The sequence below is a fragment of the Martes martes genome (assembly GCF_963455335.1).
Source record: "Martes martes genome assembly, chromosome: 5".
Classification (NCBI taxonomy): Eukaryota; Metazoa; Chordata; class Mammalia; order Carnivora; family Mustelidae; genus Martes; species Martes martes.
Window position 1 is genome coordinate 17477514 of NC_137892.1, and position 27459 is coordinate 17504972.

Consider the following 27459-nt stretch of genomic DNA (forward strand, 5'->3'; position numbering starts at 1 on the left):
AGGAAATATAGTCAATAATATTGCAATAACGTTCTATGGCGACAGACAATAACTCTACTAACTGTGGTGGGCATTTTGTAATGTATATAATTGTCTAATCACTGTGTTGTACACCTGAAACTAGTATAATTTTATGTCAGCTATATTTCAGATTAAAAGAAAAATAATTTAAAAAGAAAATATGTCACATAGAAAGTAATTAATAGATTTTATATACAAACTTGATAGTATTTTCCTCTGGTTGGTCAGAATATGGGCTTTTCCCCCTCTTTCATTGTATTTTCTGAAAATTTCTAGAGTAAGTAATCATATTATTAATAAATATTTTTTTCAGACCTGAAAAAAATGTAGTAAGTCATAAATAATGGGAAACTAACAGAATCTGTAATGAAGCCAGGAAATCAAAGAGAGAGTTTTGAGACGGCTCATGGAAGACTGGCATTTCAATAGATGGACACATGTGACAGAGGTAATACCAAGCTGTGTCTAAAAAATGATGACTCATGAAATCATACGAAAAGTCCAAGGCTGAATAAACTGAGGCATGTCTCAGTGTACTGATGATGAATGTAGACCATGAGGTTAAAAAGGAACATTAGGACCATGTTATCTAGGAGGATATTTTAAATCATGTGAAGTTTGTTTATATACATATGCCTAGGTCACTTTCCAGAATTTGATTTATAGGGGAACTAACAGTTAGTTTAGGTAATACTGTTAAATAGGAGCTCCCTACCCCATTGTAGTATAGTACACATTACTAAAAATCTGAAAGGAAAGAAGTATAACTTTTGTAATATGGGTTGAAAATTGAAATCTAGAGTTCAGTTTTTCATAATAGCATTAACATTAACTAGGAGAACAATAAAGAATCTGGGTGTTTAAAGAAACAAGTGACATCATCTTTTCTGTTTAAACATCAGCTTTCTCCACAGAACCTTCCTCAGAGCCCCCAACACCTCCTTGTTCCTCAGGCTGTAGATGAGGGGGTTAAGCATGGGGGTAATGATTACATCAAACACAAAGAGATGCTGGTCCACTTCTGAGGGGAGAGAGGAACGTGGAGTTGTGTAGATAATCATGGCTGGACCAAAGTAGAGACTTACCACACCAAGGTGGGAGGAGCAGGTAGCTAGAGCTTTGTTTTTGCCCTCAGGGGAGTTCATGTGGAGAACAGCGAAATAGATGAGGATGTAGGAAGTCACGATGAGTCCAAAAGGGATAAGAAGGAAAGCAATGCTGGACACTAACACCACTTTCTCATAGGTTGAAGTGTCCTCACAGGAGAGCTTCAGAAGGGCCATTACCTCACAGAAGAAATGGTGAATTTTTCTGGAGCCACAAGTAGAGAAGTGCATTGCATAAATAGTATGCATTAAGGAGATGAGCACACCCCCAGCCCACGAGCCAGTGGCCATTTGCATACAGACTCGGGGTGTCATGATGACCGGATATCTGAGGGGGCTACAGATGGCCAAATAGCGGTCAAAGGCCATGAGAGTCAGAAGAACACATTCAGCCACTCCTAGCATCAAATATAGAAAGATTTGGACGCCACAGCCAATGTGAGAGATAAACCTATGTCCAGAGAAGAAGTTGGCAGCCATCTTGGGGACAGTGGTGGTGATTAACATTAGGTCCATGAGGGAGAGCTGACTGAGCAGGAAGTACATGGGAGTGTGGAGGCAAGCATGACCCCAGATCAGCAGGGCCAGGATGGAATTTCCTGTGATGGCCACCCCAAGACTCAGAAGTACAACGGAGATGAGGAGTTTAGGATGCTGGGAGTCAGAGAAAAAGCCAAGGAGAATGAAATCTGTGGTGGCAGATTCATTTCCTTGCTCCATGCCTTAGTCTACTGGCTTGATCTGGAGGATCATGGAAGAAAAACATAGAGTGTTACTGCTCTTCTAGTATAAATGCACTACTGATTTGAATCTACTCTGGAAACCTGTATAATTACTGAGCAAATCTAAATATGTTGCAATATATTTAATTTATAAATCTGCAGCCAATGTTTTAAATATTTCTGATATGTATTGAATAAGTGACTTGTTTTGAAAAAAAAAAAAAACTTGTCCTGTTAGAACATATTCCTTTAAAAACACAAAGATGTCTTCAAATACATCTCGGGGAAACAAAGATTTTGTTTATGTTTATACACAGAAACTGTAACTATCTTGCTGAGACTAATTACTGACTGGTAGCTGATAGGTTTTGTACCATTATAATCTATGTAACAATAAACACAACTGATCTATGTAACAATCAACAATATAATCTGGGTTCTCATCATTCACTGAATTCTCATGCAACTACTAAATTATCAGTGAGGGTTTTATTGTGTTTTTAAAAAATACTTTATTCATTTAAGAGAGTGACAGTGCCAGTAGGGGGAGAGGCAGAGAGAGAATTCCCTATTCTCCCCACTGAGTAGGGAGCCCTTCCAGGGCTAAATCCCAGGACCCTGGGATCATGACCTGAGCTGAAGGCAGATGCTTAATGGACTGAACCACGCAAGCACCCATAGCGATGAGGGTTTAAACATACATCTAGGAGTTTCTTTCTAAAGTGCCTTGAAGATATTACCCCATATAGAGTATCACAAATTATTTCTAACCCTTATGTCTCCCCACTGGAGCCTAGGACAATGACTTCTTTCATTTGTGTTCTACCTGGTCATCAAGTGTGTCCATTCTTGTCACCTTCTAGGGAGTCTCAATTCTTCAACATTTTCCTTTGTATTCTGCAGCTCATTAAGTCAGACATTAGGCTGTTTACAATAAAGCCTTTCGGTTGATGATCTTGGTGAAGTTGGTGCTGCACACTCACAGCCAACCCAGGGTATCTCTGCTAGTGCATGAAGCAGAGATTAAATACAGCGCTGTGCCATGAGATCTCTGGGGAGTGTTTTGTCTGTCCTGCCCCAGTAGATAATTAGCTCAGGTTTTAGGGGGTATGGCTGAATTCATTAGGAAGAAAAATCACCCAATCCTCTCTTCTGCATCATGGTGGTTAAGGAGAAAAGCAAAATTTTAACCCAGACTTACCTTTTACTACCTGCATGATCTGGGCAGTTTCCAGGAACTCCCTCATTTCTGTTTCCTCATTTACAACTTGGACATAACAATAACCTTCACATAGGGTTATTGTCAGTTAAAAGAAACAATTCATGTGAAGGTGTGAACAATATACCTCACCTGTCCATAACTGGGTTATGATGAATTTTCAAAAGTCTAGTGTATCACAAAATAGCTAATATTAATCTAACCTGAATTAACTGAGATTTCACAAGTAATGGATGATTTTGGTTCATGAAAGTAAACAAAAAATGTTACCATTTCGTATACCAAGACATAATCAGATCAGATTGAGGGTCTTATGGCATGGATAATCTAGGGGAGGAGCCTATATTTGGGGGAAGGAGAGAGCCTGACTGATAGGTGATGGACAGGATGCACCAATATTCAGTAACTTTAGTGGAAATCCCTTCCTTCCTTCCACTCTATCACAAACTGTCACCAGCTGCTGGAAGTCACTTTTGAATCCACGTGGGTCTAATTCTTCATGTTTTTACCAGTTCCAGGACACAAAGTTGTTTAAGATTCTCCTTATTCCTCCAAAATGCCTTATAAATCATTTAATGCTTTATAAATTTTTATTTTCAATTTAAATTCAATTAGCCAACTTATGATACATTGGTTTTAGATGTAATGGTCAACGATTCATCAGTTGTTTATTACACCCAGTGCTCATCACATCACGTGCCCTCCTTAATGCCCATTGCCCATTTATCCCATTCCCCTAAACCCCTCCCCTTCTGTAACCCTCAGTTGTTTCCCAGAGTCAAGACTTTCTCATGGTTTATCTCCATCTCTGATTTTTTCCCTTTCAGTTTTCCCTCTCTTCCCCTATGATCCTCTGCACTATTCCTTATATTCCACATATGAGTGAAACCATGTGATAATTGTCTTTCTCTGATTGACTTATTTTACTTAGCATAATCCCCTCCATTCCAGCCATGTCGATCTAAATGGTAAGTGTTCATCCTTGATGGCTGAGTAATATCCCATGGTAAATATGAATCACATCCTCTTTGTCCATTCTTCTGTTGAAGGATATCTCAGCTCCTTCCACAATTTCGTTATTGTGGATATTGCTGCTATGAACATTGGAGTGCATGTGTCCTTCTTTTCACTACATTTGTATCTTCGGGGTAAATAACTAGTAGTGCAATTGTTAGGTCGTAGGGTAGCTCTATTTTTTACTTCTTTAGGAACCTCCATACTGTTTTCCAGAGTAGCTGTACTAGCTTGCATTCTCACCAACAGTGTAAGAAGTTTCCCATTTCTCTACATTCTTGCCAATATTTGTTGTTCCTTGTCTTGTTAACTTTAGCCATTCTGACTGGGATGAGGTTGTATCTCATTATGGTTTTGACTTGTATTTCCCTGATGACAAGTGATGTGGAGCATTTTCTCATGTGTCTGTTAGCCATTTGTATATCTTCCCTGGAGAAGTCTTCTTATCTGCAGAGAAGAAGAAGTCATGTCTTCTGCCCAATTCTTAACTGGACTGTTTGTTTTTTGGGTGTTAAGTTTGAGAAGTTCTTTATAGATCTTGGATGCTATCCCTTTATCTGATAAATCATTTGCAAATATCTTTTCCAATTCCATACCTTGCCTTTTAGTTTTGTTCACTGGTTCTTTTGTTGTACAGAAGTTTCTATGAAATCCCAATAGTTCATTTTTGCTTTTGTTTCCCTTGCCTTTGGAGACATGTCTTGCAAGAAGTTTCTGTGTCCAAGGTCAAAAAGTTACTGACCACATTCTGCTCCAGGATTTTGATGGATTCCTCTCTCACAGTTAGGTCTTTCACCCATTTTGAGTTCATCTTTGTGTGTGGTGTAAGAGAATGGTTCAGTTTCATTCTTCTGCATGTGGCTGTCCAATTTTCCAGCACCATTTATTGAAAAGGCTGTCTTTTCCATTGGATATTCTTTCCTGATTGTCAAAGATTAGTTGACCATAGAGTTGAGGGTCCACTTCTGGGCTCTTTATTCTGTTCCATTGACCTGTCTGTTTTCGAGCCAGCACCATGCTGTTTTGATGCTCACAACTTGAAGTCAGGCATTTTGATACCACCAGCTTTGGTTTTCTTTTTCACATGCCTCTGGCAATTCAGGGTGCTTTCCAGTTCCATACAAATTTTAGGATTTTTTGTTCTAGCTCTGTGAAAAATGCTGATGGCATTTTTGTAGGGATTGCATTGAATGTGTAGATTGCTCTGGGCAGCAAAGACGTTTTAACAATGTTTATTCTTCCAATCCATGAGCATGGAATGTTTTTCCTTATCTTTCTGTCTTCCTCAATTTCTTTCATAAGTGTTCTGTAGTTTCCAGAGTATAGATCCTTTACATCTTTGGTTGGGTTTATTCCTGGCTATCTTATGGTTTTTGGTGCGATTGTAAATGGGATCAATTCCTTAATTTCTCTTTCTTCAGTCTCATTGTTAGTGTAAGAAATGCAAGTGGTTTCTGTACATTGATCTTGTATCCTGCCATGAGCTGAATTGCTTATGAGTGGTGGCAATTTTACAGATGGAATCTTTTGGGTTTTCCATATGAAGAATCATGTCATCAGTGAAAAGAGAGAGGGTTTGACTTCTTCTTTTCCAGTTTGAATCCCTCTTATTTCTTTTTGTAGTCTGATTGCTGAAGCTAGGACTTCTAGTACTATGTTTAACAAAAGTGGTGAGAGTTGCATCCCTGTCATGTTCCTGACCTTAAGGGAAAACTCTCAGTTTTTCCCCATTAAGAATGACATTTGCTGTGGGTTTTTCATAGATGGCTTTTATTATATTGAGGTATGTTCCCTCTATCCCTATATTTTGAAGAGTTTTAATCAGAAAAGGATGCTGTATTTTGTCAAATGATTTTTTGCATCAATTGAGAGGGTTATATGGTCTTTTATTTTATTAATGTATTCTATCACATTGATTGACTTGTGAATGTTGAACCACTGTTGCATACCAGGAATAAATCCCAGCTGGTCATGGTGAATAATCCTCTTAATATACTGTTGGATCCTATTGGCTAGTATCTTGGTGAGAATTTTTGCATCCATGTTCATCAGGGATATTGGACAGTAATTCTCCTTTTGAATGGGGTCTTTGTCTGGTTTTGGGATCAAGGTAATGTGGCCGCTTAGAAGGAGTTTGGAAATTTTCCTTCTATTTCTGTTTTTTGGAATAGCTTCAGTAGAATAAGTATGATTTCTTCTTTAAATGTTTGTTAGAATTCCTCCAGAAAGCCCTCTGGCCCTGGACTCTTGTTTTTTGGGGAGGTTTTTGATTACTGCTTCAATTTCCTTGCTGACTATTGGTCTGTTCAGATTGCCTATTTCTTTCTGTTTCAGTCTTAGTTTATAAGTTTCTAGGAAGGAATCCATTTCTTCCAGGTTTCTTAATTTGTGGGCATATGGCTGCTCATTATATGTTCTAACAATTGTGCCTGTTTTCTTGGTTTTGGTTTTGATCTCTCCCCTTTATATTCATGATTTTATTAATTTGGGTCCTTTCTCTTTTCTTTTGGATAAGTCTGACCAGAGATTTATTAATCTATTAATTCTTTCAAAGAACCAGATTCTGGGTTTTTTGGTCTTCTACTGTTGTTCTGGTTTCTATTTCATTGATTTTTGCTCTAAACTTTATTATTTCTCTTCTCCTGCTTGGTTTAGGCTTTATTTGCTGTTCTCTCTCCAGCTCCTTTAGGTGTAAGGTTAGCTTGTGCATTTGGGATTTTTCTAATTTTTTGAGAGAGGCTTTGATTCCTATGTACTTCTCTCTTAGGACCACCTGTGAAGTGTCTCATAGATTTTAAACCAATGTGTTTTCATTCTCATTAGTTTCAAAGAATTGTTTATGTTTTTCTTTAATTTTTTGGTTGACCATTCATTCTTTAGCAGGTTGCCCTTTAACTTCCAAGTGTTTGAATTCCTTCCAAATTTCTTCTTGTGATTGAGTTTCAGTTTGAAAGCATTGTGGTATGAATGTATGCAGGGAATAATCTCAATCTTTTGGTATGTGTTGAGACCTGATTTGTGACCAAGTGTGTGATCTATTCTGGAGAAAGTTCCATGTGCATTTGAGGAGAATGAGTATTCTGTTGTTTTAGGGTGGAATGTTCTGTATATATCTATGAAGTCCATCTGGTCCAATGTGTCATTCAAAGCTCTTGTTTCTTTGTTGATTTTCTGCTTAGATGATCTGTTTATTGCTGAGAGTGGCATGTGAGGGTCCCTTACAATTAATGTATTCTTATTAATATGATTATTTTGGTTAACAGTTGGCTTATGTAGATGGCTGCTCTCATGTTGGGGGCATAGATACTTACAATTGTTAGATTTTCTTGTGGGATAGATCCTTTAAGTTTGATATAGTGTTCCTTTACATTTCTTACTACAGTTTTTGCTTTAAAAATCCAATTTGTCTGATATAAGAATTGTTACCCCAGCTTTATTTTGAGGACTGTTTGCATGACAGATTTCTCTATCCCTTCATTTTCAATCTGGAGGTGTCTTTAGGTTCAAAATGAGTCTTTTGTTGGCAGCATATGAATGAGTCCTATCTTTTTATCCAATCTGAAACCTGGTGCCATTTCATGGGAGCATTTAGGCTGTTCATATTGAGAGTAACTATTGAAAGATATGAATTTAGTGCCATCATATTGCCTGTAAAGTCCTTGTTTCTGTAGATTGTCTCTATTACTTTCTGGTCTATATTACACTTGGGGTCTTTCTTCTTTTATAGAATTCCCCTTAAAAGTTCTTGTAATTCTTGGTGGTCACATATTCTTTCAGTTTCTGCCAGTACTGGAAGCTCTTTGTCTCTCCTTCTGTTCTGAATGACAGCCTTGCTGGATAGAGTATCTTTGGCTGCATGTTATTCTCATTTAATACCCTGAATATATCTTGCCAGACCTTTCTGGCTTTCCAGGTCTCGGTGGACAGGTCTGATGTTATTCTGATGTTCCTCCTTCCATATGTAAGAAATTTCTTTCCTCTAGTCTCCCTCAGGATAACTTCCTTGGTTCTAAGATTTCCAAGTTTTCTATTATGTGCTGGGGTGTTGGTCTGCCTTTATTGATCTTGGGAGGTGTCCTCTCTACCTCTTGGACACAAATGCTATTTCCTACCCCAGATTAGGGAAGCTCTCAGCTATGATTTGCTCAATTATACCTTCTTGTCCTCTCTCTCTCTCTCTCCACCCACTCAGGGATCCCAATAATTCTAACATTGGAATGTTTCACGACATCTTTGATTTCTCTAAGTCTGGTCTCATGGGCTTCTAACTGTTTATCCCTATCTTCCTAAGCTTCCTTCCTTTCTAGCAGCTTTTCTTCTAGATCCCTAATTCATTCTTCTGCCTCATTTACCCTGGCTGTTAAGAGTATTCAGTTAAAACTGTATCTCATTCACAGCATTTTTAAGTTCAGGCTGATTAGATCTCATTTCCATCCTTAGATTCTATATTGTCACTATTGCTTTTTTTGAGCCTAGCCATTGACTTCATGATTGCTATCCTGAAGTCTATCTCTGACATCTTGCTTATATCAATCCATTAGGTCTGTGGCAGAGGCACTGTCTCTGGTTCTTTTCTTTGTTAGGTTTTCCTCCTTCTAGTCATTCTGTTGAAGGATGGTTGTGGTAATTTACAGAGTCCAATATATCAAACACAACCAAAGCACAATACACCCTAGGAAAATCTGGAGTGGTCAGAAGATATTGCTAAGAAGACAAAGCCAAAATGAAGCACAAAAAGTTAATTTATAAAATTTTTAAAAGAGATTAAAAAAAATTAAAAATTACCCCAAAAGGGGGGGTGAGAGGAAGGGGGGTATAATCTCTCAGTGTGGACAAAGTAGGGTATTTCAGTTGTTTCCAGGTGTATTTTGTTGTGTTTGTTAGAGGAAACTACCTCCCAAAATTACAGGGAAAGTAAAACTTGTATATAAAGGTAATATTGAATAGGGAAAAAAGGACTACATTGAAGCATATAACTTTAAAAAATATATAGGTGTGTGAAAGTACAACTTAAAAAGCTACTCTGAAAAGTAAGTTGATATATTAGACATCTGGTTGAAATGAGAAAAAGGTAAAAAGAAAAAACAAAGAAGCATAAGAGAAAGAATAAAAAGAAAAAGAGAGTTGTATCTGAAAAATACACAAGCCATGAGGCAACGTCTGGAGTTCAATACACTATTTTCCCCTGGTGTGGGGGTTTTAGAGTTTTACAGGGACCCTAGAATTGTCCTTCTCTTGTTCTTCCAGCCTGTTTTCTGGGAGAGGGGTCATATCTTTATCTTTATCTTTATCTATCTTTATCTTTATCATATCTTTATCTTACTGATTCTCAGGCAACCCTGCTTGGGCAGAGTTGGCCTGTCCTATTGGGGGTCTGGGCTCTATGGAAACTGACTTTGAGTTTTTGTTCTCTGGTGGTTTTCCTCACCTCTTCCAAGGGTTAGAGCAAAAATGGACACACCCAAACCTCAGTCCCAGAGCAGAGAAATCGCAGCCTGTTGTCTTCACTAAACCCTTCAGGACACACAGTCTCCATTTCTGTATGCATCGCTGAAAACCTCAGCCTCCTGCAGTGCATGCCCATGGTGAATCTCTCAGAGGTCATCCCTTGAACCTAGGTGTATGACTGCCCTTTGTGCTTCCAAAACCACAAGTTGCCATGGGCTTGCACACACACACACACACACTACAGTTCCTGGATCCTGTCTGAGCACTTCTCTAAAGGCCTTTCCCCGCCACTACTGCTCTGCGAGCTTTTGCCTGGTTCCCAGCACAAGACACTTTTGCACTCTGGTGTTCTATCACTTTCTAGGAGCCAGCTTATGGATGTTCCCTCCCCCTTCTGTTTATCTTCTGATATCTCCCCACAGATTCAGGACTCTGCACATCCTGCTTTGCAAAAAGCAGCCACTTTTCTGCGTGTAGAGATCCAAATATACATCTTACATCCTAGGCTGATTTCTTAGGTGTTCAGAATGGTTTGGTAGATATTCAGCTAAATTCAGGAGGCCAGTTGAAAAGGGGTCCCCCATTCCTCTACCATCTTGCCTCTCTCCTCTACATGGTGTTTTTTTGTTTAAACTCTATAATCAGAAGGTGCTGAGACTGTTTTTGATGGCCCGGTGCATGATCAGGTGTCGGGTGTTACAGATAGAATGATCCCTCTTCAGTATGTTTATATAATAAATCTTATGTTTTGTAAACATCTTAAAATTTGAAAACATTTACTGACATAAAAATTGAGATAAAGCTACAGATATACTTTTTCTTCCACACGTGCATAGCCTCTTCCAGCACCAGCATCCTCTACTGGAGTAATACACCTCTTATAATTGATTAACAGACATTGGCACATCATAATCACCCAAAGTTCAGAGTTATCTTTTTGTTCCCTCATCGTGTTACATGTTTTGTGGGTTTGGAGAAATGTATACTTGCTTGTATTCACTATTATAGAATCATACAGAGTAACCCCATTGTCCTAAAAGTCCTCTGTATTCCAAATATTCATTCCTTTCTTTTCTTGTAAGCTGTGGCCATCAACAATCTTTTTATTTTCTCTGTAATTTCTATTTTTCCAAAGATATTATAGTTGAAGTCATACAAATGTAGCATTTTCATTGGTTTACAGGGAAAAGAAGTCACTAGTCAAATAACAGATGACATTTGATAAAGAAACATACATGCAGTTATAAGGGTTAAAGTTAGTTAGTTATAAAAAAGTTGTTCTTGATGGGAGTCACAAAAGCAAATAATATGTAAGATTCTAAAGGGCTGTTTCCCTGTTGCTGAGTGTGTGAAGTATAACTGCACTATGAGAAGAAAAAAAGGAGGAGACTGAAGGTTTGGGGTGACAGAGCACCCCACCACAAGATCCTATAACTCCATGCCAGATAAGATACCTTAGGGAGAAGAATGTATGTCTCAACCTTAAGAGCTGCTGGACATTTGTTGTTGTTATTGCTGTTGCTGTTTTTCCTTTCCTAAATTCACCTGGCCACACAGGTGGAGGATTAGGTGTTGAAATGCAGCCTGCATTTTTCTCACCATGGAGGGGCCCTGGCCCAGTGTTGAGTTCCCTATAAGAAAGACTACTTCACAGAAGTGAAGTGGAAGAGGCATTTTTTTTTCAGTCCCACAAATGTGCTGTAACATCTAGTTAGACCCTGAGACTAATTTAGAACATGTGTGAAGGTTGTCAATAAGCATTTGAACCAGCGATACATTGGGCAATCTGACATGGTGTTCCATGCATATAAAGTTAGGATTACTGGGAGACTTTGGGGGTTTTGACAGGTATTAAGACCATACAACTCACCAGAGGTGTTAACAATCTTACATATAGAAAAGTTGGGACTCAGGTGTTCCTCATTTATTGTTATCCAGGAATCAGGTAATTTCAGTTTTCCCTGTGGTGTCTCTCCTTTGTAACATATCCCAGAGCTAAAGCTGTCCTGCTTCTACAGGTGAAATGACACTTATGGGCTTAGGGGGGATGAGCTGAGGACATCCCTTCCCTATAACCACCTCTTGTAGTCCCATCTCCCACAAACAGAGTCACTCTAAAGCCACAGTTGGGTAAGTGACTGCTTCTCAGATTCACTGACAAAGAGGTCTCAACAGTCAGATGGGAGTTGGGATGAGGCAAGACGTTTTGTTGAATTATTAGAATTATTTTTTCATAGTTTCAGTCATGTCTTATTGAATTATAACTACATTCAGTTGATTTTTCCAGATCAAATATAGATTTAATTAATGTTATAAGGATATACATTCATAAATTCATGGAATGATATTTGTGTTTTTGTGATACTCTATTTCAATTTGAATTTTTTCACTTTTTATGAATATTTTTGTTAACAAATTAGCTGAACTAGAACTTACTTTATGCATTTCTCTGAATATGAACTAATTTAGAATGATTTATTCATACTTCTTTATTCTTTTAATTTTTTTTTTTTTTTTTTTTTTTTTTTTTTTTTAGGTACTTAGAATATTTATTGTCAATTAAAATGCATGCTGTTGCTCTATAACAAAGATGCTGTGATGAGTGTAGGTAGACTGAACCAGGTCCATCAGTATGAAAATGACTATGATGGTTCTCCTTTCATGGGCTCTGGCTTTGTCACTTTCCCATGGTACCTTGCCAAGTCAGGGACTTCACATACCATACATCAGCTCACAGAGTCACTCTTTACTTCTGCGTAGATAGGTGTTTCTCCATAGTCTCATATGAGCATTTCTCAAGCTCTCTTCTGGTTGAGGAAGTTTTTTTTCCCCTTCTTTTCTCACTTAAGAGGACATACTGTAGGTACAATTATGATGGTAAGTCCACATCCATGCAGTTGTATAAGAAAACAAATTATGCGTTTTTGTTTCTTGAGTATGAATTTCCTTGTGTACTTTCAAGAGAGTTATTTATTTATTAAAGATTTTATTTATTTAACAGAGAGAGCACAAGCAGACAAAGGGAGAGGGAGAAGCAAGCAGGATCCTCGCTTAGCAAAGAGCCAGATGCAGAGCTTAATCCCAGGATCCTGGGATTATGACCTGAGCTGAAGGCAGATGTGTAACCCATTGAGCCACCTAGGAACCCCACAAGAAAGTTATTTTAACTCTTCATTTTTAAGGCCTAGTTATAGCATTAAGATGGTTCAGCATTTACTAATTATTATTGTAGATTATGCTGTGCCTAGTGTGTTTTCGACAGTCTGTTTTTCTTGGTGCATTTTGAAGTCTTGTTTTTTTTTTTTTTTTTTTTTTTTTTTTTTTTTTTAAATTTTTTATTTATTTTCAGCGTAACAGTATTCATTGTTTTTTCACCACACCCAGTGCTCCATGCAATCTGTGCCCTCCCTAATACCCACCACCTGGTTCCCCCACCCTCCCACCCCGCCCCTTCAAAACCCTCAGGTTGTTTTTCAGAGTCCATAGTCTCTCATGGTTCACCTCCCCTTCCAATTTCCCTCAACTCCCTTCTCCTCTCCATCTACCCTTGTCCTCTATATTATTTGATATGCTCCACCAATAAGTGAAACCATATGATACTTGACTTTCTCTGTTTGACTTATTTCACTCAGCATAATCTCTTCCAGTCCTGTCCATGTTGCTACAAAAGTTGGGTATTCGTCCTTTCTGATGGAGGCATAATACTCCATAGTGTATATGGACCACATCTTCCTTATCCATTCATCCGTTGAAGGGCATCTTGGTTCTTTCCACAGTTTGGCGACCGTGGCCATTGCTGCTATAAACATTGGGGTACAGATGGCCCTTCTTTTCACTACATCTGTATCTTTGGGGTAAATACCCAGCAGTGCAATTGCAGGGTCATAGGGAAGCTCTATTTTTAATTTCCTGAGGAATCTCCACACTGTTCTCCAAAGTGGCTGCACCAGTTTGCATTCCCACCAACAGTGTAAGAGGGTTCCCCTTTCTCCACATCCTCTCCAACACACGTTGTTTCCTGTCTTGCTAATTTTGGCCATTCTAACTGGTGTAAGGTGGTATCTCAATGTGGTTTTGATTTGAATCTCCCTGATGGCTAGTGATGATGAACATTTTTTCATGTGTCTGGTAGCCATTTGTATGTCTTCATTGGAGAAGTGTCTGTTCATATCTTCTGCCCATTTTTTAATATGATTATCTGTTTTGTGTGTGTTGAGTTTGAGGAGTTCTTTATAGATCCTGGATATCAACCTTTTATCTGTACTGTCATTTGCAAATATCTTCTCCCATTCCGTGGGTTGCCTCTTTGTTTTGATGACTGTTTCTTTTGCTGTGCAGAAGCTTTTTATCTTGATGAAGTCCCAGAAGTTCATCTTTGCCTTTATTTCCTTCACCTTTGGAGACATATCTTGAAAGAAGTTGCTATGGCTGATATCAAAGAGGTTACTCCCTATGTTCTCCTCGAGGATTCTGATGGATTCCTGTCTCACGTTGAGGTCTTTTATCCATTTCGAGTTTATCTTTGTGTACGGTGTAAGAGAATGGTCAAGTTTCATTCTTCTACATATAGCTGTCCAGTTTTCCCAGCACCATTTATTGAAGAGACTGTCTTTTTTCCACTGGATATTTTTTCCTGTTTTGTCAAAGATTATTTGACCATAGAGTTGAGGGTCCATATCTGGGCTCTCTACTCTGTTCCACTGGTCCATGTGTCTGTTTTTATGCCAGTACCATGCTGTCTTGGTGATCACAGCTTTGTAGTAAAGCTTGAAATCAGGTAACGTGATGCCACCAGTTTTATTTTTGTTTTTCAACATTTCCTTAGCAATTCGGGGTCTCTTCTGATTCCATACAAATTTTAGTATTATTTGCTCCAGCTCTTTGAAAAATACTGGTGGAATTTTGATTGGAATGGCATTAAAAGTATAGATTGCTCTGGGCAGTATAGACATTTTAACGATGTTTATTCTTCCCATCCAAGAGCATGGAATGGTCTTCCATCTTTTTGTGTCTTCTTCAATTTCTTTTAGGAGTGTTCTGTAGTTCCTCGAGTACAGATCTTTAACCTCTTTGGTTAGGTTTATTCCGAGGTATCTTATGGTTTTTGGTGCTATAGTAAATGGAATCGATTCTCTAATTTGCCTTTCTGAATTTTCATTGTTAGTGTATAAGAAAGCCACTGATTTCTGGACATTGACTTTGTATCCTGCTACATTACTGAATTGCTGTATGAGTTCTAGTAGTTTGGAGGTGGAGTCTTTTGGGTTTTCCATATAAAGAATCATGTCATCTGCGAAGAGAGAGAGTTTGACTTCTTCCTTGCCAATTTGGATACCTTTTATTTCTCTTTGTTGTCTGATTGCTGTTGCTAGGACTTCTAATACTATGTTGAACAAGAGTGGTGAGAGTGGGCATCCTTGTCGTGTTCCTGATCTCAATGGGAAGGCTGCAAGCTTTTTCCCATTGAGGATGATATTTGCTGTGGGTTTTTCATAGATAGATTTGATGAAGTTCAGGAATGTTCCCTCTATCCCTATACTTTGAAGCGTTTTAATCAGGAACGGATGCTGGATTTTGTCAAAAGCTTTTTCTGCATCAATGGAGAGGATCATGTGGTTCTTCTCTCTTCTCTTATTGATTTGTTCTATCACATTGATTGATTTGCGAATGTTGAACCATCCTTGTAACCCAGGGATGAATCCTACCTGGTCATGGTGGATAATCTTTTTAATGTGCTGTTGGATCCTGTTTGCTAGGATCTTGTTGAGAATCTTAGCATCCATATTCATCAGTGATATCGGTCTGAAATTCTCCTTTTTGGTAGGGTCTTTGCCTGGTTTGGGGATCAGGGTGATGGTGGCTTCATAAAAAGAGTCTGGAAGTTTTCCTTCTGCTTCAATTTTTTGAAACAGCTTCAGGAGAATAGGTATTATTTCTTCTTTGAAAGTTTGATAGAATTCCCCAGGGAATCCGTCAGGTCCTGGGCTCTTGTTTTTTGGGAGGTTTTTGATCACTGCTTCAATCTCGTTACTAGATATCGGTCTATTCAGGTTGTCAATTTCTTCCTGGTTCAATTTTGGGAGTTTATAGTTTTCCAGGAATGCATCCATTTCATCTAGGTTGCTTAGCTTATTGGCATATAACTGTTGATAATAGCTTCTGATGATTGTTTCTACTTCCTTGGTGTTAGTTGTGATCTCTCCCTTTTCATTCATAATTTTATTAATTTGGGCTTTCTCTCTTTTCTTTTGGATTAGTGTGGCCAATGGTTTATCGATCTTATTGATTCTTTCAAAAAACCAGCTTCTAGTTTCGTTGATACGTTCTACTGTATCTCTGGTTTCTACCTCGTTGATCTCTGCTCTAATCTTGATTATTTCCCTTCTTACGTGTGGAGTTGGTTTGATTTGTTGTTGATTCTCCAGTTCTTTAAGGTGTAGAGACAGCTGGTGTATTCTGGATTTTTCAATTTTTTTGAGGGAGGCTTGGATGGCTATGAATTTCCCCCTTAGGACCGCCTTTGCTGTATCCCATAGGTTTTGGAGTGAAGTGTCTTCGTTCTCATTGGTTTCCATAAATTGTTTAAGTTCTTCTTTGATCTCCTGGTTGATCCAAGCATTCTTAAGCAAGGTGGTCTTTAGCTTCCAGGTATTTGAGTTCCTTCTGAACTTTTCCTTGTGATTGAGCTCCAGTTTCAAAGCATTGTGATCTGAGAATATGCAGGGAATCATCTCAGTCTTTTGGTATCGGTTGAGCCCTGATTTGTGACCCAGTATGTGGTCTATTCTGGAGAAGGTTCCATGTGCACTTGAGAAGAATGAGTATTCTGTTGTTTTAGGGTGGAATGTTCTGTATATATCTATGAGGTCCATCTGGTCCAATGTGTCATTCAATGCTCTTATTTCTTTATTGATTTTCTGCTTCGATGATCTGTCTATTTCTGAGAGAGGCGTGTTAAGATCTCCTACTATTAATGTATTCATATCAATATGACTCTTTATCTTGATTAATAGTTTTCTTATGTAATTGGCTGCTCCCATATTGGGGGCATAGATATTTACAATTGTTAGATCATCTTGGTGGATAGTCCCTTTAAGAATGATGTAGTGTCCTTCTGTATCCCTGACTACCGTCTTTAGTTTAAAATCTAATTTATCTGATATGAGAATCGCTACCCCGGCCTTCTTTTGAGGCCCATTGGCGTGAAAGATGCTTCTCCATCCCTTCACTTTCAGTCTAGGTGTATCTTTAGGTTCAAAATGGGTCTCTTGTAGACAACATATGGATGGGTCCTGTCGTTTTATCCAATCTGCAACCCTGTGTCGTTTTATGGGTGCATTTAGGCCATTCACATTGAGAGTGATTATTGAGAGATACGTTTTTATTGACATTGTGTTATCTTTGAAGTCTTTCTTTCTGTCGATTGTCTCTATATTTCTGTTCAATGCTATTCTTAGGATTTTTCCTCTTCTATAGAGCCCCCTTTAATATTTCCTGCAGTGTCGGCTTGGTGGTTGCATAGTCTTTCAAGCCTTGCCGGTCTTGGAAACTCTTTATCTCTCCATCCATTTTGAATGTCAGTCTTGCTGGATAAAGTATTCTTGGCTGCATGTTCTTCTCATTTAGTGCCCTGAATATATCTTGCCAGCCCTTTCTGGCTTGCCAGGTCTCTGTGGACAGGTCTGACGTTATTCTGATGGGCTTTCCTCTGTATGTAAGGAGGTTCTTTGTCCTAGCGGCTTTCAAGAGATTGTATCTACAATTATGATTCCTCAATTTTACTATGAGGTGCCTGGATGTTTTTTTTGAATTTATAATCTTGGGGGGGGACCTTTCTACTTCTAGTACATGAACACTTGTTCCATTCGCAAGGTTGGGAAAATTTTCATGAAAAATTTGTTCCACTATATCTTCTAGACTTCTTTCTTTCTCCTCCCCTTCAGGGATTCCAATAATTCTGACGTTGGAACGTTTCATGGCATCATTTATTTCCCTGATTCTGTTTTCGTGGCTTCTAAGCTGTTTGTTCCAGGCTTCCTCCTGATCCTTTCTCTCTATTTGTTTGTCCTCCAGATCACTAATTCTATCTTCTGTCTCAGTTACCCTAGCTTTTAGAGAATTTAGATTAGATTGGAACTCATTGAGAGCGTTGTGAACCTCATCCCTGGTGGCCTTCAGCTCTGCCCTAACATTATGAACCTCCTCTCTGGTCGCTTTCAATTCTGCCCTAATCAATTCTGTTTGGTCATCCATAGCTTTCTCCAACCTAGCTATTGCCTGGATAATTGTTAGCCTGAATTCTCTTTCTGACATATTGTCTATGTTGATAGCCGTTAGCTCTGTTGCAGAAGGCCCATCCTCTGTATTTTTCTTCTGTTGGGGATTCCTCCTCCTAGTCATTTTGGTGAGAGATGACTGGACAGATGTAGCTGGGTGTATTGACCGTGGTGCAGTCAAGGTGCACCCTGGAACGCTTCTGAGCACTCAGGATTCCCCACCCAAATGAGAGAAAAAAGAAAAGAAAAAGAAAAAAGAGGGAGAGAGAGAGACAGGAAAAAAAGGGAAGATAAAAGTGAAGGTTCAGCCCAAATGGGCCCCAGGGTAAGGTTTATGACGTATACAAACAAAAACAGACAAACAAAAAGACTGATAAAAGTATATGACGAGAGAAAATATATATATATATAAGCAAAAAAAAGGAGGAGCCTCGTCAAGAAGAACCCCAAGTATAAGATTTATATACTATCCAGACAAACATAAATACACAGAGACACTGGCTGAAGAAAAAGATGGGAGCATGGTTATAGATTCTCGGTGTGGGCGAGGAAGGTTATTTTGATTCTTCCTGGATGTATCTTGATATCTTTGTTAAAGGACTCAACTTTCCTAAGAAAAAGGGGGATTAAAAATTGGTTCACCTATAGGGGTAGCATTGCTTGGAGAAAGGGGGTTACCTTGAAGTTTAACTCTATATGACTATTAGAAAATAAAAATAAAAAAGGAATAAACTGGACTAAACTAAATTAAAAAATTTTTTAAAAATTAAGAAAATAGAAAAGCAAAAGAAAAACACATGTGTATGTATCAAAAAATTCAGGTTAGAAGTTTATCATGGAATTTGATGTACTGGACATCTCACTGTGATGGTAAATAGGTTAAAAAATTATCTATATAAAAAAAGAAAAAAAAATGAACCAGAATAGTGGGAAAGAATTAAAAATAAAAGTTGTATCTATGAAGTAGTGGTGGTTGTTCTCTTGTAGTCTTTTTTTTTTTTTTTCCTGATTTGTTTTCTGGGGGAGGGGGCTGCCACGTGGGTTTTCAGTCAATGATGTTCCCTGAGTTAAGTCCTCCCGACCCCCTCAAGGGGGTGGGCTCTGAGAAAAACGTTTTTTTCAGGTTTTTGTTCTCTGGAGGTTTTTATGTTTGTTCACTTCTTTTCTCTCGCCTTGACAGCTTTTGATGGTTTTGGGAGGTTTAGAGGAAAGAAAACTGCACCCCAACCTCCCTCTCAGAGAGAAGCCTCAGTCTGCTCCCCTGCAGGTGCTGCAGCCGCTGGGCCGCTGGCAGAGCAGGTTCTGAGTCGCGGTCCCTGGGGACGCAGGATCTCCTGCTTGTACGCAAAACCAAGGCAGCTGTGGCTGTCTGGGCAGCTCCAGACCGCCAGAGAGGTTCCAAGCAGCAATCGCACACTGAGATTTTCCCGCTGGCTGGGGCTGAGAGCTCAGGGCTTGCGCGCACCTCTCCCAGGGGATTTTTTGGGGCGCGGCGCCTCCAGCTCTATCGGCTCTATCGCCGCGTGGGTCTATCACCGCGTGGGTCCCAGAACACCAGGCTGGGCGTTCGTGCACCTCTCTCAGGGGAGGTTGAGGCACGCGCGCATCTCCAGTAAGGTGCGCGTTCTGCCGTCTGGTGTGGCTCCCAGTCCCTCACGGGAGCCGGACTCCACCCGTTCTCGGGCGCACTGGCGGCTCCGGGACAAAGACCAGGTTTCTCCGCCGCACTCTCCGGCTCAGCGCCAGGGGATGCTGCCCTGGGTCTGGGGACTTAAGCCCCTATCCCTATCCGCCCCGATTCCCACAATTTCCCCGCGCGAGTCTTTGCTCTTTTGAGTGCTTTCAACAAGACTCCAAGTTAATGCTGGTCCCCAGATGCCGGGCACTCTCGTATTGGGGTATTATTTTCCAGTCGGTCGCCTCTGGTGGCTCCCTCCCCCTTTTGTTTATCTTCCGATATCAGTCCGACGTTCCCACTCCACTTTACCTGCCCACTGGCGTCTTCTGGCCCCCGTAGAGATCCAGACGTGTATAATTCTGATCTCAGGCTGATTTCATGGGTGATCGGAGTTCTTTGGTAGGTAATCAGCTCACTTTAGGGTGCAGGTTGAAAAGGCGCCTCCTCCTACTTCCCCGCCATCTTGTCCTATTCTTTTAATTTTGACATATTTTGGCATATTTCTAGTTTTCGCTGCTTAAAATTAGGGTGTCAGAAAGCATTACATCTGTGAAACATTTTATAATAATTAAATTTTAGTAGACGAAAAGACATAATTATTTTCTTTATAGTAGTATTATTTTCAAACTACCACAAAATGACCTAGCTAAAATAAAACCTTTTGCTGTTTATTAAATCTTTGTATAATTAATGGCTAGTTTACATGAATGGGGTTGGAAATATTCAGCAGGTTTGAAATATTACATTCACTTTTCATATTTTATGTTTTCTAAGTAAATGGAAACTTAAAATTGCTGTTCATTTTTGTTTAGATGAAGTTATTTTGTGATAATAGAGTAATAATTTGAAAAATTTGAAGGCACGGTAATCTCTTACTGTAAAACAAATCTTCTAAATTTAGTATCCTTGCTTTTTTGAAAGTTGCCATTGAAATCTGTTCCATGAAACATATATTCACAACAAGTGACAAGTATATTTCAATTTAGGTGTTGAAATTCAGAAATCAATGTTTTCTGCATTCAGTAAGAATGTCTAACTCCTTAAATGAAAGACGTAGAGCATGGTATGGTAGAAAACAGAAAGCAACAAAATGATAATAATTGATTTTCTATTTTTGTCCCATGAAGACATTAAGATCTTAGTCAAGTTTGTCAGTAAATAATCGTTATGTGCCTGAACATTAGAGTATTTTAAGCATGTCTTAAAATAATTCATGTTGAAAATCCCTGACTTTCCTGCATTTAGGAAGGAGAAGTTTTGTGATATGGGGTTGACTGACCCTAAACAGAGTTCCTGAAGCATAGAGGGTATGCTATCTTCTTCTCAATTCATAAGTGACACACTTGGCATTATTCTCATGTTCTTACTACTGTGATGCATAAATATGTGACAAGACATGTCATAAACTCCTTGAAAAAAGAATGTTATACTTTGCAGATATCTTTGTGGTTGTGTTCATTGAAGAAAATACAGGACAGATTTTCAAGGGCTACTCAAAATTCCTAAGCCACAGTTTGTGATGAAGCCCCTCCAGTGTTTTTCCATTTCTTACTTGTGCAGGGACAACTTTTCCCGCATATGTCTTTGCCCTGGATTGCTGAGAATTAAATGCCTTAGAAGCATGCTATCTTTTGCAGCATGACTTGTGATCTCATCTGTACTGTAGAATTGCCAGTGGTATCTGATGCTTAACACACTTGTTCTTTTGGTGTTTGTACCCTTTTCAAAGGCATTTTCATGGAATTGATCTAGTTAGAAAGACTTTTTTCCTTTTTGAAACTGCCAGCTGTGTTTCTCATGATGACATTATTGCCACTGAATCAACCAACTTACCTGCACCTTGTCACTTGCAATTCGTGTTTGACTTTATACTATTAACTAGTCATGTATTACAAAACTTTCTATAGAATATAGTAAGGTTAATGAGGAATACAATGTTATTGAGTAGTACACTAATAATACAGGAGACAGGATGGGATTTTGCCATATAGATTATATCATTAAATATACACATCAGGCAGTGTGCAAAGAACTGATGAAAATTGCATAATTTATTAAATAATACTCTAGGGACAGCTGGGTGGCTCAATTGGTTAAGTGACTGCCTTTGGCTCAGGTTATGATCTTGGAGTCCCAGGATTGAGTCCCATGTCGAGCTCCCCTCTCAGCAGGGAATCTGCTTCTCCCTCTGACCCTCCCCCATCTCATGCTCTCTCTCACATTCCCTTTCTCTCTCTCTCAAATAAATAAATAAATAAAGTTGTTAATAATATAATAATACTCTAAAAGTAAGTATCTTTATAAAGATGAGAAAACACATTTTGTCAAGCTTTATTTTCTCCCAAATAATGTATTACCTCATGAGAAATATCACTTAGGTTATTGCAAATGGCTTCTTCCTTTCATTACGCCTTCTTATTGTTGTCGGCATCTTAGGTAAGTCCACAGATTTTATGGTATGTGTTTTCTCCTAGGCTTATTTTAATGGTGATATTTTCCCACCATTATTTATGATATTATATATAAATTGGGCTTAAATGCTCAGAATGACCTCAAGTAAGACATAATAATGAGAAGAAACTTTATCTGCATTATATGCCTTCTGAGACTGCTCAAGGGCTTCAACCTCAGCCCCAAGACAACCTGATTGTCTCTTCTCAGAGTAAGGGCTAAGATGGGCATTCTGATTTATGTTTTTAGGATTTCACCTAAGATCAAATTCTCCTTCACATTCTTATTAGCCTATATGACTTCTGTGGTTTTTTTTTTTAATTCCATTTTGCAGATATGCACCATGTTTTCAAAAAATCCCATGATTTGTCTATGGGAGGGTCACCAGATTCACAAAAATGTGAATACAGGATGGAGAGAAGTTTAAAATTTGGAAAACAATCTAACTTTTTAAAGTAACTTATTCAATATTTGCATACTTGCATGTAATATGTGTATGTGATAGTTGGGACATACATATGCTAAAATAATTATTCATGATTTTCCTGAAATTCAAATTTAATTAAGTTTAATTCTTTCACTTTATTTACCAACTTGAATCTATGGGAAATATGGTGCTTTCTTGTCCAGGCTCAGTACAATGTCCTTAAGAGTATCATTGGAAAAAGACATTATTTGTCAATCCAGCAGAAATGCTTCTTCAGTATGTAACTGTCATTTAGAGAGTGTGGGCATGAATTAGAGGTGGTCAACCATCTATCCCATAGGAAAGTAAAAGAAAATATTAAAGTTGTTATCTCTGTTGTTGTACTGAATATATTTTATTATCTTTCTTTGGGAGACCGCCTGTGATATATGTCTTATTTTTTTAATGATTTACATATAAAATCTTTAAATAATTACACATATACTAGTGGCCAACACCCAAATGTTGTTTTACTGGTACTGGACTGTGATTCTTAAATTTTGAATAGCATTGTGCCTTTAAGTCAATATTATTTTAGTATTTCTCTAGGGTCCAGCATGATAGCAGGACCCAAATGTGCTTTTGTTACAGATATATGTTGGTGGCAACTATTAATTTTTTGGTTCTGGCATTGGAGAGAAATTTGACACATAAAAGATTAAACACATGGAAAGATAGTTACAGTTCATTTAATCAAATATACCATGTCTCCTCTATAAAATCACATATATCAGGTGATTATAGAGTAAACTCAGCAATAATATTCTGAGTTTGAGCCAACAACATAACCTGTCAAAATTTCTTCACATAAAAAAGTGAACACTCTTTCTGCTCAGGAGGATAAATAAGAAAAATAAATAAGAAAGAAAATTTTTCTAAGCCCTGTATCAAGTTAATTGGATAAAAGGACTATGCCTGCATACAGAGCAAATAACATGGTAAAATAATTGTAAAACTATTCAATGACATTTTACAAAGTGTTCTGATTCTGGAAATATCCTGATCAGACCTGAAGAGAAGTATATTTTCTATTGGAGATGTAAGCATTTTTTTATTATGGGGGCACCTGGGTGGCTCAGTGGGTTAAAGCCTCTGCCTTCGGCTCAGGTCATGATCCCAGGGTCCTGGGATCGAGCCCCACATCGGGCTCTCTGCTTGGCGGGGAACCTGCTTCCCCCTCTCTCTCTGCCTGCCTCTCTTCTTGCTAGTGCTCTCTCTCTGTGTCAAATAAATAAATAAAAATCTTTAAAAAAATTTTTTTATTATGTTATGCTAGTCACCATATGGTAATAAGCATTTTTAATGACATGGGAGTGTATCCTTGTATTAAAGCCACATAAGAAAGATCACTATATGAATATTTTGATACAACTTTGTGGATATCATGAAGTGAATTGTGCATTTGTCCTCTTGAAAATTGAGAGTTGCTCTTTAGCAATTCCCTCCTGAAACAGAGATTATGGAAGGGATATCTGTGATTGAAAATAAAGGGGAGTGAGCCAGATTCATGTTGAATGAATTTTTACTATAGGATTTATGGCAAAAAACAATTATCCTCATCCCCAGGATGTTGAGATCCAAATCTTCAGACCCTCAATATAAATGTAGTAGGTTATGCAGCAATGGAAATGAAGGCTGTAGATAGAAGGAAGATTAGTAATTATTTCATTTTAAAGTACAAGATTATGTTGAGTTATCAGGATAAACCCAATGTAATCCCTAAATGTGGAAAAAGGAGGAAGAAGAACAAGTGTCACAGTGTGTTTTGGAAGACTCACCTGGACATTATTTTTTCTTAATTGTCTATTTTGGTGATTCATTCCCCAGTAGCATAAAATTTACTTCAGTTCAACTGTACAAACATCTTTAAGTCTTTGTATGGCCATTACTATTATTGGTGCTGAGACAGGGTAACACAGAACAGTAAAGGAAGAAGAAGAAGATGATGAAGACAAAGATGAGGATGAGGAAGAAGAAGAAGAAGAAGAAGAAGAAGAAGGAGGGGGAGGGGGAGGGGGAGGGGGAGAGGGAGGAGGAGGGGGAGGGGGAGGAGGAGGTGGGGAGGGGGAGGGGGAGGAGAAGGTGGGGAGGGGGAGGGGGAGGAGGAGGTGGGGAGGGGGAGGAGGAGGAGGAGGTGGGGAGGGGGAGGGGGAGGGGAGGGGTGCTGCTTCCGGTTGGCAAACGGGAGAAGAATTAGGCACAAGCAAGTCAGCTGCAAGAGACTGGGAGCAGGGGACAACAGTCGAAAAGACTGCTGCCCCGAGCAACTCCAGAGTCCCACTTTTATTAGATAGAAACAATAGCCAACAGAAGAACCGATGAAGGTCAAACATTAGTCACATGTCTCGTGGACAAGCAAGAAGGAGGATAAAGTTTATAGTTAATCAAGCACATTCAAAGGACTCATCTAACTAACAACGGCGCTTCTGGGAAGAGAAAGGAGCAATAACGGAAAATGGAAGCAGGCGGTACTTTGTTCCACCCTGAGCTGACCGGGCATTCCCGGGTGCTCGGCTTCCCTGAAGCAGGTGGCGTTCCGCCCTGGGTGGGCCCGGCGTCCCCGGCTGCCCGGCTTCGGTGAAGGGGCAGCGTTCCACCCTGAGCGAGCCAGGGTGGCTCAGCTGCCCAGCTTCACAGTCGTATATTGTCCTTCTCCCCAAAGACCTGTCGCCAGTATATGTTTTTCTTAAGGCCATATGCAAATGTGCTTGGTAACTAGTAAAATCCTCCAGAGGCTATAGTTTAAGTAACACATTGTTCCGAGGGGCAGTAGCAGAGGGGGAGGAGGAGACGAGGAAGATGAAGAAGAAGAGAAAGGAATAAGAAGGAGAAAGAAAAAGGATTGGGGAAGGAGAAGAAAAAGAAGGAGAAAGAGATAAAGGAGGAGAAATGCATGTACCGCAGAAGTATGGGAAATGGGTACATTATTCTGGCATGATTGTGGATACATTGTGTGAGATCTCTCAATAGATAGATGGATAGATGATAGATAGATAGGTGGTAGATAGGGAGATAGAAATAGATGATAGATACATAGACATACACACTCAATTTGGTGTAGAAATAATATTGAGACTGTATTTCTAAGACTTTATACAATGTAGGTTTACTGATTATTTAGGAGATATAAAAATTGTGATGATGATGATGATTTTGACTACAAAATAAATATCATGGATAATATGAGGTCTATATTTTTTCAGATGTACAAAATACATTTCTTCTTTTCCACTATGATAATTGCATTTTCCATGCATGTTACTATTAAAATATGTCAATTTTTACAACTTGGCATTGGAATCTTAGCCAACACCTTCCTCCTTCTCTTCCAAATCTTCATGCTCCTCCTGGATCACAGGCCTAAACCCACTGACCTGATCATCTGTCACTTGGCCCTTGTCCACATAATGAAACTCTTCATTATACTGTTTCAGTTGCCTACAGAGCTGTTTGAATCACCAAACTTTATGAATGATTTCAAATGTAAGATTGGATTCTACATGAGCAGAGTGATGAGGGGTCTCTCCATCTGCACCACCTGCCTCCTGAGCATAATCCAGGCCATCACCATGAGCCCCAGCACTTCCTGGTTAGGCAGATTTAAACATAAATGCACACAATACATCTTCCATTCCTTTGTCATCTTATGGTTTCTCAATTTGTCAATCAGTGTGAACTCCATCTTTTATACTGTTGCATCTTCTAATACAACCAACAGCAACCTACTGAATGTCAGTAAATACTGCTCACTTTCCCCCATAGCCCCCACCATCAGGGCACTGCTTTTCACTTTGGCATTATCCAGGGATGTCTATTTCGTCGGAGTCATGCTGTTCTCAAGTGCATACATGGTGACTCATTTGACCAGACATCAGAGGCGTTGCCAGCACCTTCACAGCACCAGTTTCTCTTCAAGAGCCTCTCCAGAGAAAAGAGCCACCCGCACTGTCCTGTTGTTGGTGAGTTTCTTTGTGGTCGTTTACTGGGTGGACTTCATCATCTCATCATCTATAATCCTATTATGGGCATATGACCTTCTTATACTAGACTGCCAAAAGCTTTTGAGCAATATTTATGTCACTGTCAGTTCTTTGGTATTAATTCGTTCTGATAAAAGGATAAAAATATGTTGCAAAAATGTAGCAAACTCGCAATCAATTTTAAACAAGTTAATCATGAAATAATTATCCAAAAACTCGTTTTCCTTTTATTCAAATGACACTCGATTTATTTATATAATGTTTAAAATGTATAACATTATACTTTATCTAAATATTTTTGAAACCTATGATGCCAAGGACCTTCCATGTGCTTACAAGTTCTTTTGTCTTTCATTCTCTTTCTCAAACTTTGTGAAGGAAAGTTTTACTTCTATTCTGGAAAATTATAGACTAAAGTAGCTTCCCTTGGTAACCCAATCAATTCTTTTTAGTTAAATTTACTCTTTTTACTTCAAGATATTAAGCTAAGCATCCAACTTTAGCCTGAGCAACAATTTCTCTCAAGACTGTGTGTTTATTTCTCTCTGCTCTGTCTTCTAGAAAGGCTGTAGAGATTTTGCTTTCACTTTTCTCTAGTTTATCTTTCACTACTTTTAACTTTTTTTCTCTTTTTCTCAGTGCTTTAAATTTTTCTTTTTCTTTTGTTTTATGCAATTTTTGTTTCTGGTGTGTATTTTTATTTTACCCATTTTTGTTACAATGCATTTCTGATTTGTAAGTTCCTTGTCTAATTATAAAATTAGAAATTTGTTGATCATCATCTATTTAATTTTTTATTGTTTTTGTATACACTAGTAAAACAAATGATTTCATTTCTTCTTATTCTATTTCATATATCCTTAGTGACAACTTTTTTCCATAGCCACCTCTCTCTTTATGTCCTTAATTTAAAATATTTCTTTTTTTCTTGGTTGCAATATTTCTGCTCAATCCTCTAGTTTATTTATCCTCTCATCAATTCAGACTAATTTTATATTTCACCAAAATATTGTGTGTTAAATTTAGTGTTATTTTTTAAAAATTTCAATGGTTTAATTCTATTAGGCTCTTTTCCAAA

General features: G+C 38.6%; 2 protein-coding genes across 2 annotated transcripts; one reads left to right on the forward strand and one right to left on the reverse strand.

The window, feature by feature from the left end:
- Positions 1–899: 899 nt before the first annotated feature.
- LOC308342854 (olfactory receptor 2V1-like) lies at positions 900–1847 on the reverse strand (the record flags this gene model as incomplete). The annotated part of the gene is made up of 1 exon (XM_080803510.1): positions 900–1847. The coding sequence occupies one exon, from the start codon at positions 1845–1847 to the stop codon at positions 900–902; it is 948 nt and encodes a 315-aa protein (XP_080659636.1).
- Positions 1848–25656: 23809 nt separating this feature from the next.
- Positions 25657–26585, forward strand: LOC308342713 (putative vomeronasal receptor-like protein 4; the record flags this gene model as incomplete). The annotated part of the gene is given in 2 exon segments (XM_080803277.1): positions 25657–25675; positions 25678–26585. Coding segments are annotated over 2 exon segments (927 nt in total).
- Positions 26586–27459: the final 874 nt, after the last annotated feature.